Here is a 14,215-nt window from a genome sequence, read left to right as displayed (position 1 = left end):
TAAGTCTTGGCAGGGGCACACAGTTTTTGATATCCTTATATTGTTCAGAAAGAGGAGAAGAGTATTAGTTAATATTAGACTGTGATAAGTCCATATTTCAAGCTATAACCTCTGGAATGCTACACTAACAGAAATGTTAAACAGTGTATAACTTCTAAATTGATGGGAGGAAAGCAAAATTAATAGTCATCCAAAAGAAGGAAAAAAAGGTAACAGAACAGGCAGATAAATAGAAAATAGAGCAAATAGACAAAAAGGTTCTTCTTTAGTGACATATATCTAAAGTGTAAGGATAGGGTACCTGGCTGGCTCAGTTGGTAGACAATGTAACTCTTGATCTCTGGGTTTTAAGTTCGAGTCCCACATTGGGTTAGAGATTAAACTCTTAAAAAAATAAAAAAATATATAAAAAATTAAGTGTAAGGATAAAGAGGTATTGAAAATATAAAAACTAATAGAAGAATAACTGGTATATTTAATATAAGACAAAGCAAACTTTAAGGCAAAAAGTATTCTGAGAAAAGGTTCAGTTTGCCAGGAAGATAAAACAGTTACTAATTTATATGAACCTAGTATGATGGCCTCAAAATACAGAAAATAAAGTAGAAAAATTTATAAGGGATCATATATATAGCCTATAATTTTAGTGGGAGGTTTTTTTTTTTTTTTGAGATTTTATTTATTTGACAGTGCACAAGCAGGGGGAGCAGCAGGCAGAGGGAGTGGAAATGTCTGAGTCAAAGGCAGACATTGAACCAACTGAGCCACTCAGGCACCCCTATAGTAGGAGATTTTAACATCTATTAGTAATTTACAGAATAAGCATATAAAAGCAAACCAATATGAATATAGAAAATTTGAACAACATAATCAAACTTGATCTTATGGATATGAAGATAGATTAAAGGCATGTGTGATATACTCACATATAACACTACCCTATGGTACAGAATACACAGTCTTTTAAGTACATATAAAATATTTACTAAATTTATATATGATTATAAAACAAATTTCAACACATTTCAAAGGTTTGAGCTTCTTTCTTTTCTTTCACCATTGTGCAATTACTGTAGAAATCAGTAACCAAAAGAAGAATTTTAAAAACTGTCGTATATTGGCAAATTAAGCAATACTTTCTAAATAGCAAAAGAAGAAATTAGAGTAGAAATTATAAAATATTTTGGACCAAATTATTAAAATACAGTATCAAAGTTTGTAGGACTCAATGGAAATTTATTGCTCTAGATTACATAGAAGTGTCTGCTTCTGGTAGTGATGGAGTAAAATCTAAATCCCTTGTTCTTTTCAGTATATAAATATAATTTTATCTCGGGAAAGTTTTATATATTCATTTACCTAGCAAAAACTTACTGAACACCTACTATATGCCAGACATCATATAAGGTGCTGGGTACATAGGCTTCTCAACCTCAAAAGCATGAACATTCTGGGACAGAGAATTTGTTAGGGGAATGTGGTATACATCATTTAGCACAAAATGTTTGACAACATCCAAGGCCTGTACCCACTAGATTCCAGTAACATTTCCCTAATTGCAGTAGCCACTAATGTGCTTCAGGTTCTTTAAGTTGTAAAATGGGGATAATAATGATACTTACTTTATAGGACCAAGGAATCAGATAAAGTAATAAATGTGAAACGCTTAGAACAGTGGCTGGCACATACTGATCACTTGATAATTGCATATTATTTTGATTGTTAAATAAATCACAAATATGTATAATTTCTAAATTGTAATAACTTTCGTGAGGAAGAGGAATAGGACCTCTCCATACTCACTGTCTGGATTCTTTTATGCTGGCAGCTGTCTTTAAAAAGGGTATTGCGATTACTTAATAAGAGACTGAGCCAGGTGACAATTGTGATCACTCACAAAGTCTCAAATATTGTGATTATGTGATTGTGTTTTCATATTGATAGAAGAGAATGATCAGTTTGTTTCATTGTGCTCTGGTAGTTACATTTATGAATAAATGTTTTAATGTTGGTTATTAAAATTAACTGTTCTTACAATAAACATTAGAATAATATATAATTCTAAATTAAGGTAGATACTTTGAATTTGTTTTAAAGTTGAAACTAAAAAAAAATAAAGTTGAAACTATAGACAGCTGGTATATTAGTTTTTTTTTGCTCTGAATTGCACTCCGTGGTGAACTCTTGAAAATGAGAGCAATTGCAAACTTCATTGTGATTAAATGTTTAATGAACTCTTGGGATATTAGGAAACACAAATTGAAAAACTTCTACTAGGCAAAATAAATGTAGACTAATGCTTATTCCTAAAATAAATTAAGGATGGCTATATATTATTAGTTAAAAGTAATCTATAATTGTACTTTGCATTGCTTTAAACAACAAAATGAGGATAGTGTTTTTGGCTACCTCTGCTGTTTATAAAAGAGCAGAAATTACTATTTAAAACTTGTAAAATTGTTTTAGATTTTAAATAATTTAATGTTTTATCATAAGAATATCTAAATATATGCTCTTCATTGGAGGGGAAATAGATTGAAATAAGCAAAAATAATTCTCCTTCCATAAGCATTATATCATTTTGCATTCCTACCATAAATATAGAAGAATGCTGTTTTTTTCCATAGTCAAACTATATGTAGTCAGACTTCTCAATTTTACCAATCTGATAGTTGAGGAATGGTATCTCTGTGTAGTTCACATTTGGATTTTTCTAGTTATGAGTTAGGTTGAAAATATTTTTATATGTTTAGGGACCATTTTTACTTTCTCCTGTGAATTGTTTGATCATATATTTTTATCTGTTTTTCTGAATTTTTATCTTTTTTCCCCCCCTCTCAGTTTTTAAGAATTCTGTAAATACTTAGGAAATAAAAGTAGGGGATACACACACACACACACACACATACACATATTCATTCCCCCCAGGGGCGTAATGGATGAGCCATAATTCCACAGTTCCATAGAGAAGACTCCAACTCTAACTATGATTGTAGAAATCGAGTTATTTTCTCCTGTGAAGACCAATGTTGGGGATCCCTGGGTGGCTCAGTGGTTTAGCGCCTGCCTTTGGCCCAGGGCACAATCCTGGAGTCCTGGGATCGAGTCCCACATCGGGCTCCCGGCATGAGCCTGCTTCTCCGTCCTCCTGTGTCTCTGCCTCTCTCTCTCTCTAAGTCTATCGTAAATAAATACATAAATAAATCTTAAAAAAAAAGACCAATGTTACATTTTTCAGACTTGGTTTGTAATAATAATATATCATTAAATACAGTTAATTGTAATCAAGTTAGATAGGTTGAAGGAAATGATCCGTAATTTAGTTTTTAATAAAACTTTTAATAATCCTTTCGCTGACAGTTGTTTATGTTTTGAATTGACTTCCAGTTATTATAGCATAATCTTATATTTAGTTGCTAAAGCAAGCAAGAAGGTACATTTCCTTTTCAACAGTTGGTTACCTTTTAGAGCAGAGAATCCCAGGGAGCAAACTGTATTAATAGTGTGTCTAGTAGATAACTGCCCAATGATCTCTAGTTATCAGTCCTTGACATTGCTCTGAAAGGAAAATGAATTTAATAGGAGTTTTACCTCATTTTTTTCAGACACTGGCCAAAAGAAGACCTTAGACAAGAAAGATGGGAGACGAATGTCCTTTCAGAAACCTAAAGGAACTATTGAATATACAGTAAGTTATTTGCTTTTGAAAAAAACTGATTTATCTTTGCAAGAGTGTTAAGACATTATTGGTTTATATTATAATAAGACAAAGATTAATTGCCTTATTTCAAAAAACCATACTTGCCTTTAAATAACTTATTAATAATACTTAAGTTCTTAATTCTATTTTAGGTTTTATTTTTTCCTTAAAGAGAAAATTTACTAAGTGTGATACAAAGATATTTATTCCAGCAAGTTTAATTTGATATAGATGGTAATTTACAGGGAGTCAAAATTCCTGTATTGTAATAATAATTTTTATTAGATTGGGCTTTTAGGAAGATATTTACTCTTTTAGAAATGTGATCTTCATTATATTCCCAGCAGTATTAAGAATAATGAAAATGGCAGAATACTTTAAAGATAAGTTGAGATTTATCTTCCAGAATAACCTCTCACATGATTATTTGCACTGATTTATGGCTGTTTGTTTAGCTTTTTTTTTTTTTAATGATTTTATTTATTTATTCATGAGGGACACAGGGAGAGAGAGGCAGAGACACAGGCAGAGGGAGAAGCAGGCTCCACGCAGGGAGCCAGATGTGGGACTTGATCCAAGGTCTCCAGGATCACGCCCTGGGCTGAAGGCGGTGCTAAACCGCTGAGCCACCCAGGCTGCCCAGTTTGTTTAGCTTTGAAATGGAACTTTTTTCTGTGTTCTTCAAATCTCTCTAGAGTCCACTTTTTACATTTCTGGTTACTATGGAAAACTGAAGTGAGAACAATCCACTTTAGTCTGTGGCGTAATGCTTATGTGATTGTATATAAATATTGTTTATTTGCATAATGTTAATGATGTTATAAAGCAATTATTTTAACTGATCTTAATTTTGTGTTACTATTTTGTGTTTCCTAATATGTTACAACTGTATTAAGAAAATAGCAATTTTAAACAATTTCTGCATTTGTATCATCATGAAACCTTCTAGTCTTGGTTTGATCTTATTTTTGATGAACCCTTAAAATTGAAAAAATTATCAAAAACTTAAGTTATACTTTATTTCCATATATGGTGTATAATTGATAATTTGAGATTTTAAGTATTTTGTAAAGGTTGGGAACCAAATATTTAGGATAGGATTATTTTTACATTTGAAAAAATCTCTTCTTAAAGCATATTATAAACTTAAATTGAGTGTGCTTGTACATTCTCTGCATGATTGAGAAATTGAGAAAATAAGTTCAAACATTTAAATAATGGGTTGTGTAATTTGACATATTCATTAGTGTTTATTGAGGCATAAGATTATAGGCATGAGGCATAAGATGTTATCTACACATATAACAGTGTGTGAAGAATTGTTAAAGTTTAGTTTGTTTTGAGTTTAGGAGTTTACCCTTCTTGTAAAATCAATAAAACTTGTGTTATCTATAACAAAGTTGAATTTGAATTAAGAGCCATTATTTTATTGGAGGGATAATTGAAACTTGAAATTACATTTTTTCTTAACATTATAAATGACCTTTTGGAAATGATCAATTATTAACCAGAAAAGTTCTAAAACATCCTCTTGTAGGTCTTTGTTTAGATTTTTACCCTGTTTTTTAATTGTTTATTCCCTATGCCAAATCCTAGAAGAAAGAAAGAAATGTATTTCTAGAACTTAGTAAGATTTTATTTTCCTATGTTCTATTCTTATTATAGTTTTATAAAAGTTTCTTATAACATCTTATATTTATATGACATTTTTATATTTAGGAAAAGATATATTTCTCTGTTTACCTTAAAATAAAACTTTTGATATGATATACTCTCAGAATTTGTTCTGAAATATTTGTGATCTTGCTTAAATATATTTCATACTATGTAAATATAATATAAATCAATCATTGTATTTACATAGCTTTAAGGTTAAAATTATATATGTATGTATACCTGTGTATATGTAAGTACATGTATAAACATACATACTGTTTTTAATTATGGAATCACTTTCAGTAGGAATCAAACCTAACATTGAAAATGCTGTACATTTATCATTTTCTTCCTAGTTAACTTAATATTTCTATACCTTTCTAATGAAAGAGCCTTTTCAAGGTCACTAATGATTTTCTAATTATCAAACCCAGGGGCCTTTTCTTTGTTGCCTTTTGCTCATTGTTCCTTCTTTCTGGTTTTACTTTTCTTCTTCATAGGGTTCTTTAACAGTTCTTTTCAGTGACGACCTGGAAATGGATAATCAAGCAATGTCTGAAAGTCTTCACTCTCCTTCCTGGTACTTGACCTGTCTATAGATCATCAGGTTGACTGTTGTTTTTTGACAATGCTTTCAGTATTGCAATCTGTTGTCTTATGTCCCTCTCTTGCCTTTTTATTTTTATTCATTTCAAACAATCTTTTTAAGATTGTTTTGGAGTTTCCTTTTTTTGTGTACAGTTCTACAGTTCCACTGTGATAAGTCTAGAGTCAGACAAATTTTTACTTACTGTGTTTCTTTGGTCTAAGGAGTATGTCATTCATAGTTCTGAAAGATTATCACCCACCTCTTTTATTGGCTCTTCTACTCTTCTTGATTCTAAACATAGGTGGTCCCTTGTTTCTTTTCACTTTCCCACTTATATTCTATTACTTGGAGATCTTACGAACCTTACTATATATAAACTATGTGGCGTGAGACCCCAATTTTTTTCTATTCCTACCTTTCTAGACGGTTGTATTTCCTACTTTCATTTGATATTTAACAAGTTTTAGCAAACCTCTTACCAATTTCTCCATCCTTGTCCGAAGCTTGATTTTATTATTTCCATTTCCCTCAGTCTGTTATTCATCCAGATTGGAATTTTGGATTCAGCATTAGCTTTTTATTGCCATTTGCTCCCCTGACCTGCTACTACTCTTACTGCCATCATCACAACCTAATTCATTCCATGAGTGCTTTCTCAAGTCTTATTTGGAAACCTTATATACCTTAATCTCTTTTTACATTTTTATTACTTTAACCTCATTTACTGCAGTAGTGTTAAATTGTTTTTTCTGCATCTCTTCTCTTGTCTCATTAATTCTAGACCTGTTGCCACTGAGGCCATGTAACTTCTTTGCTTTATAATTATTGGTATCTTTTGTTACTTGCATCACCCTCATTTGATGGGATCATTGTGAGGATAAAATGTAAAATAATATGAAAGTACTTTGTAAACTTACAGATGTTGCTGCAAAATAAAATTGGTTTACAGAAAGCTTCTAAATATACTGTCTTGATAGGGTAAATGATAGATCATCTCATTACATAGATGGGAAAGTTTGCACAAAAAGGAAGCAAAACTATCCAATTATTATCCTATGTATTTGTCACAAATTTGATTTTATATAACCCTTAAGGGAAAAAATATATGTATTTTTACACTACATACATATCTATTTTTCATGACTTTGAAAGTATCCTACAGCATAATTCTAAATGCCATCCAATCTCATCCTTTTTGAGAATTAACTCTAGTTACTCACCTTCCTAAAAACCCTAAACTCATTAGTGTACTCTGGATGGTTTGGAAGGAAGAAAGAGTATCACACAAAAAAGTGTTTTGTACTTTTTCTCCTAATGTGTCAGTCCTATTTTCTTCACTTTGAGTGTTCTTTTCCCTTCTCTCTACTTCTAAAATTCCTATTCCTTCTTCAAAATCTAGCTTTTAATGAAGTCTTTCCTGGACAATTTGGAGCAAATGTGGTACACTATTCATACTCAGGACTTCTGTTATATTTGTGGTTTCATTTAAAGCTCTTCATCTCTCATATATAACCTTTTTTGTCTTTCTTATTTTCCAACTAGATTGTAAATCCCTTGTGCACTAAAACCATTCAGTTGCATTTAATTTTATCCTACAGAGCTGCCATAATGCCCTTTGAATGGAGGACTCCAAAGGAATATATTGACTGAGCAAGTGATTTTTTTCTTTCAAGATAATTGGGAAAAATCCCATGATTTAAGATTTCTATAAATATGATCATTAAAGGATATTAACGACTTAGAAACAGATTGCTGAATTTTGGTTCAAATATGTTTTCTAATTTATGTATTTAAATGATAGGATATATACATAAAGATCATTAGAAATAGTATTTTATGTTTGATACAGGCATACTTTTCTAAAATAAAATTTGTAGGTTTCTAGGTTCCATATGTTTTAGAAACTAGTCAAAGAAATAATGTATTTTAGAGCCTGTAAGAATAAAAATCATCTGTGTTTTGTAAATTATATTTTGTGTTTAGCAATTACTTGAAGTAGAGGCCCACATATAATTATGATATACTGTGATAAAGCATATACTATATTATAAAAGGGACCATTTACTAAGAAAGCACAAAATTTCTCAAGTTATCCTATATCTAAAGATGGAAAATACCATTTGTTAATTAAATGTGAGATTGGTCCACAGACATCTTAATGATATTAAACCTCATAATTTAGTTTTCCTGTTTTAACAGATTCAAATAATTTATTTTTTTCTTTCAAACAGGTTGAATCAAGGGATTCTTTGAATAGTATAGCCCTGAAATTTGATACAACGCCCAACGAACTTGTTCAATTAAATAAGTTGTTCTCTCGAGCAGTTGTTACTGGACAGGTATCTTTTTTTAATGCATTGGTGTTTAAAAGCATTCAGTAGCAAGACAAAGTATCCACTGAAGTGTAGTTAATAATATATAGAAAATTTAGGAATAATTTTATGCATGCTTTGAATAGATCATGTTGGCTATAGAAGAGAAAATGGTTGCTTCTATACATACTAATTTTTCTTAGTAATTGAAAATTACTAAGATTGAAAATGTGAATTATCTTTTCAAGTGTAATTTTAAAGAGCTTATTAAAACATTCAAAGTAATACCTGTACATGATAGAAAATTCAAAATTATCCTATCTCAGACTTCCAATTTCCTTTTCTAGAAGCAACCACATTTACAGTTTATATAGTCCTCCAGAAATATTCTAGCATTTCTCTTTTTTTGTTTGTTTAACTTTGATGGTTAGAAAATGTTTTACTTGAGTATGGCTTCACCTCAGACTTTTTAATGTGTAGATTGTATTCCACTATATTGATATATTAACATAGCACAATAAGCTTTAGACTGTTTCTTTTGTTGTTATAAACATTGCTGTAGGGTACGCTTTTCTATATCTATCTCTTCTTTTATATGCAAGGATGCCTGCAAAGTCCATGAAGTAAAATTGTTGAGTTAAATGATACATGCATTTTAAATTTTGCTAGCTGTTGCCAAATTATAATCTAAGAGGAGCACCTGTAATATATGAGAATTATTGTTTCCCCACCCTATCCTTGACAGTATTTATTATCAAACTTGTCTAAATTGAATTTAAATCTTCTTTTTTGACTTTGTTAGAATTATTATGGTAATATTCTTTTAATTTGAAGATTTTTATTTTTTCTATTTTTTGGTGAAGATCATTGTTAATGACTTGCTTATAAGAACACTATTCAATTATAAATATTTCAATTTGACTGAATCCTTATATGAATGCTTTCTTGCAGGTTTTGTATGTTCCTGATCCTGACTATGTCTCCAGTGTGGAGAGCTCTCCATCTCTGAGCCCTATAAGTCCTTTGTCACCAACATCTTCCGAAGCTGAATTTGATAAGGCCACTGTAAGTATTCATACTTTTCAAAGATAATATGAAGAAATCTCACTGTATATGTATATATCATATTGGGAATTTTTTTTAAGATTTTATTTATTTATGAGAGACACAGAGAGAGAGAGAAGCAGAGACATAGGCAGAAGGAGGAGCAGGCTCCATGCAGGAAGCTCAATGTGGGACTCGATCCCAGGACTCCAGGATCATGCCCTGAGCCAAAGGCAGATGCTCAACTTCTGAGCCACCCAGGCGACCCTCATATTGTTTTGTTTTTTAAAGATTTTATTTATTTATTCATGAGAGACACAGAGATGGGGAGAGAGAGAGACAGGCAGAGACACAGGCAGAGACAGGCAGAGGGAGAAGCAGGTTACATGCAGGGAGCCTGATGTGGGATTCAATCCTGGTCTCCAGGATCAGGCCCTGGGCTGAAGGTGGCACTAAACCGCTGAGCCACCCAGGCTGCCCTGTTTTTGTTGTTGTTGTTGTTGTTGTTGTTGTTGTTGTTTTGTTGTTTTTATCATGGTTTGACTATGGTTAAAGCAAAATTTGCCTTTTTATTTTGTTGCATAAATTTATAAATTTCAGTTTTTAAAGGGAACATTCTAATTAAACTACACAGCTTAAATTAACTTGCTGTTGTTATTGGTGGTGGTTCAGATATTCATTAACTCTCTCTTATAATAAATACTATATAATTTAGCTGAGGAGGGAGCTTTACCTACTAAGCGTGACAGCATCATGAAAGGAAGTCCATGTCCTGTTTGATTTTATTTCAGTTTCCTGTCACTATTTATATAGTATGTAGAACTCTTGAATTTGTATTTGATACGCTGTCTTTTAAAAAGTAACTTACCATCTTGATCATTCTTCCAAGTATTCTGTATAATTAATAGTGGATTAATTTACCTAGCATTTTTAAGGAATATTCTATATAAGTTATACTTCACAAATGAATTTTAAAGAACCAAATGGTATTTAATAATTTTTTATTAAAATCTCCCTGAAAGGTATTATATTTTTTGCCTGTTTTGTGTAAATTAATATAATCATAATTTCCCATTTTTGTGATGACCTAATAATTATGTTTACATATAAAAGACTGTTCTCTATTAAATGGCTAGGTTCCTGTGAAAGAGTCTTCAGTGTTGCCTTGCCTACTACTGTAGGAGGCAGCCTTTTACTCCCTGAGTAAAGATACCAAATCTTTATCTCAGAGTTTAAGATACCAAATGACCGGGGATCCCTGGATGGCTTGATGGTTTGGCGCCTGCCTTTGGCCCAGGGCGCGATCCTGGGGTCGCGGGATCGAGTCCCGCGTCGGGCTCCCGTCATGGAGCCTGCTTCTTCCTCCTCCTGTGTCTCTGCCTCTCTCCCTATGTCTATCATGAATAAATAAATAAATAAATCTTAAAAAAAAAAAGATACCAAATGACCTATGGGTAACAAAACAAAATATTAACTTGCCTACAAATTATTAGAGATGAAAAAAAACAAATTATTAGAGATGATAGGTTTTTAAGCTCTAGTATTAAACTAGTTCCACTTTACTCCTTGTTCAGAGACTTGTAGTGTGTGTTTGAGTGTGTTGTGTGCATGAGACAGAGAAGTGGGGTCATTTTCAAATGTTTATTTGTTGGATATCTTAATTGTATAAATATATCAGCACTGTACTTTAGAATGCAGTCACATGAAAGAGATGTATTACACTTTTCACTGTTGATGGGAATATCTGGTTCTAATAAGTAGGCATTGTGGGACCAAATGATAGAAGAATACTTTTTTGAACATGGCCATGCCATTTTTCCATGACACTTAGAAATTTCTATATTTAGAAGCAGTGCAACAACATAGGATAGCAATGTAGCTTAGGTTAATTTACCTTCGTTTTCAAATCCTAAAGCAGAATTGTGAAAACTTGGCTGTTTTAGTCAGCATCCTGCCTGCTAAAATGCTGCGGGATTGGGGATCCCTGGATGGCTCAGTGGTTTAGCACCTGCCTTTGGTCCAGGGCGTGATCCTGGAGACCCCGGATCGAGTCCCACATCGGGCTCCCTGTATGGAACCTGCTTCTCCCTCTGCCTGTGTCTCTGCCTCCCTCTCTGTGTCTCTCATTAATAAATAAATAAAAGTCTTAAAAAATTTTTAAAATAAAATGCTGTGGGATCCTTTTCTGTCCCTCACTTTTAACCCAAATCTTACCAATGAGCTTTCTTGAAAGGCATAGGATCAAAAAGAACAGAATGCTGAAGCTCAAGGGAGCAACAAAGCCAGACCTTCTCCTATGTAAAAATGCTCTCTTCCTCATTTTTGCCATGTTACTGGAAGAGAGGAAGAGTATAATAAAGCTGTATGAATTATCTTTTTAATCTGTAGTGATTCAGCTGCTGTCAAAGATGGCCAGAAGGTATCCTCTAATATGACTGGCCATATGAATAAATTCTTTTCTCCCTACGAAGGATCCAGGAAGGAGTTACGAATCATTGAGTTCTTACAGTTTTCCCTTTCCCTGATGATAGTCATCACCTGCTATCTGATTATAGGCAATAATTAGAAATAATTCTTTGAACAGTAATTTTATAAACCTTAGTTGTATTTTGTTTTTTACCTAGAATTATTCATCACTAGACTCACAAGATTCCTATGTAACTTTCTACATATCTCTAGTGTTTATATCTCCTTATGTAATTATTGTATTTAGGTCTTTCATTCTAAATTACTTAGAAGCAAAGATCTTATGTTTTAAATATAATTCATATTATAGTAATTAAAATCTTTATTAGTATTGTACATGTTTTTCCCAGAAATTGTCAGCTTATATTTTTAATGATCACCTATAGGTTTCTTGAATTTTCAGCTTTGTAGTGGCTTACCATCGAGGCTAAAATACGTTCCTGACTTTGTTAGCATAAAGAATCTCAATGGGTTTCTTAAATAGTTTATTTTCACATAAATATTATCTTTGAGAATCTCCAGGGTCAGTTTTTTCCCATTTTTTTTCTTTACATATTAGTGAAGAAACATAGAAGGAGGTGGAACCAATGTAAGAGTAAATAATAAGTGGCTAAAGTTTACATGTGTCAGGTACAATTTTAAGTACATTAAAAGTATTGTCATTTATTCCTAACCTCAAACTTATGAAATAAAGCACTTGGCCTGACAGTCTTTGTTTTCTCCTCTAGAACCATTTTACACTCTTCTTTCGGCTTTAGACTACATCAGTGTGCTCCCTTGAGCTTTTGCTTCTCTTGGTTGTGGTCTTTCAAGAACATTGTCAGGAGATAAAGGGAGCGGAGCTTCCTCCCCACAAGGTCACTCCAGAGTGGCTACATTCTTCAACCTCTCATCTGTGCTCCCACAGGAGCCCTCTGTTACTATGGTATCTGTTTCTCCCCTTACTTTTTTAGGTCTATGGGTGATAAGGAAGCCTCTGTTTGCCCTGAATTTTCATATACACTGTACATGTATATCTTTATAAATACTTCCATTTTTAAACTCTTTAGCTTGATATGCCATCTGTTTCTTCCAGTGCGTGACCAGTAACAGTGTTTATTTTACACAATAAGGAAACTGAGGGAGAGAGGTTAAGTAATTGTGTCTAAGGTCCTTCAATTAGCTAGGCTACCTTCAGTTACCAGGTAGTCTGGTCTTTATTACCACTTTAATAGCTGGAAAAATCATAATGTATAATATTTAATCATATTGTACAAAAAAAAAAAAAGATGACCATAAGTCAACATTTTTGGTTCATTTGTTCTAGTGACTCTTGACTTTTGCACATTTGAACACTTGGGACAATGATTGAGGCTCATTAGATAGGTGTTTTTATACTTCTGTGTTTTTAAGGACCTTTCTATCCCTAATGGCTAAAACAGAATTGCACAAAGATCTTTAGAAAGCACTCATGAGCTTCAAAATCACTGCATTAAGAATCAGAATCTATACATATCAGTCAAAACTAGCTACATAGAGACACTGATATTTTGGGTAATGTACATATATGTAAGTTACGAGATCTGATTACAATTCCTCTGAACATAGCCTTTTTTAAAAGAAATATACTCTTATGTGCTATACTTTAGGCATTTACTAAGCTAATTTCATGTATTATTTTTAATAGGATTAAATTGACAAATCAGGATTGCTATAGATACTGAATTATAGAATTTGAGACTTGAAGGGAACCTAAGAGATCATGTTCTTCTAGGAGGTATATCTTCATATAAGGAAAACATTTGACAGTGTTTCTTGATACAGTTTTTGTGAATGATAACAGTTACATAGTAGATAATGTTGTCAACTGGATTTGGCAGTAACTGAAGAGTAATAAACAAAATTTGTTCATAGTTTTGTGCAAGGTTAAGAGGACCTTCCAGTGGCTCAGGAATTGGCTTTTATTACCTTTGCAAATTTATCGGTTGTTTAGAAGAATATTTGAAAGGGAAGGTGAAAGTATTGCAGTGAAGCGCACTAGTTCATATGTTGATAACCTGGCTTTTACATCTCAGCTTCATCTTATCCATTGGGCAAGTTACTGAACTTGGCTAACCATAAGTTTCCTTTAAAATTAAGTAATATGAATGATTTGAAAATTAAATGAGATAGTTCATATAACACTTGAATATAACAAATATTCATGAGTTTATGAATTTATACGTTATACAAAACTCAGGTATAGTAATCACCAGAGACAACAGAATGAGTATAAAGTTATTTTATTAGTTTGCATCATAAAATGAAAAGCTTGAGGAGAATTTAATAGATATTAATGATTGAACAGTATCATGCATCTGTTAAAATTGAATTCCATTTAGGCTTTTTAAAACATAATCATAGTATATTAAATACAGTTATTTTGCAGTATTCTGTACTGATTTTCCTTCAAAAAATATTTGTTGGGTA

The 14,215-nt window shown here is 32.2% G+C and overlaps 1 protein-coding gene across 20 annotated transcripts in view; it reads left to right on the top strand.

The window, feature by feature from the left end:
- OXR1 (oxidation resistance 1) overlaps positions 1-14,215 on the top strand; it is a 449,165-nt gene that overhangs the window by 379,587 nt on the left and 55,363 nt on the right. For all 20 annotated transcript variants that reach the window (XM_072734052.1, XM_072734050.1, XM_072734064.1 and 17 more), the window contains 3 exons: positions 3,606-3,688; positions 8,177-8,284; positions 9,209-9,322. In XM_072734052.1, coding sequence (XP_072590153.1) covers positions 3,606-3,688; positions 8,177-8,284; positions 9,209-9,322 — 305 coding nt within the window. The remainder of the gene's footprint in view (positions 1-3,605; positions 3,689-8,176; positions 8,285-9,208; positions 9,323-14,215) is intronic.

The sequence above is a fragment of the Vulpes vulpes genome, chromosome 13, assembly GCF_048418805.1.
Source record: "Vulpes vulpes isolate BD-2025 chromosome 13, VulVul3, whole genome shotgun sequence".
In the NCBI taxonomy this organism is placed as follows: Eukaryota; Metazoa; Chordata; class Mammalia; order Carnivora; family Canidae; genus Vulpes; species Vulpes vulpes.
This window is presented reverse-complemented; position numbering and strand designations above follow the sequence as displayed.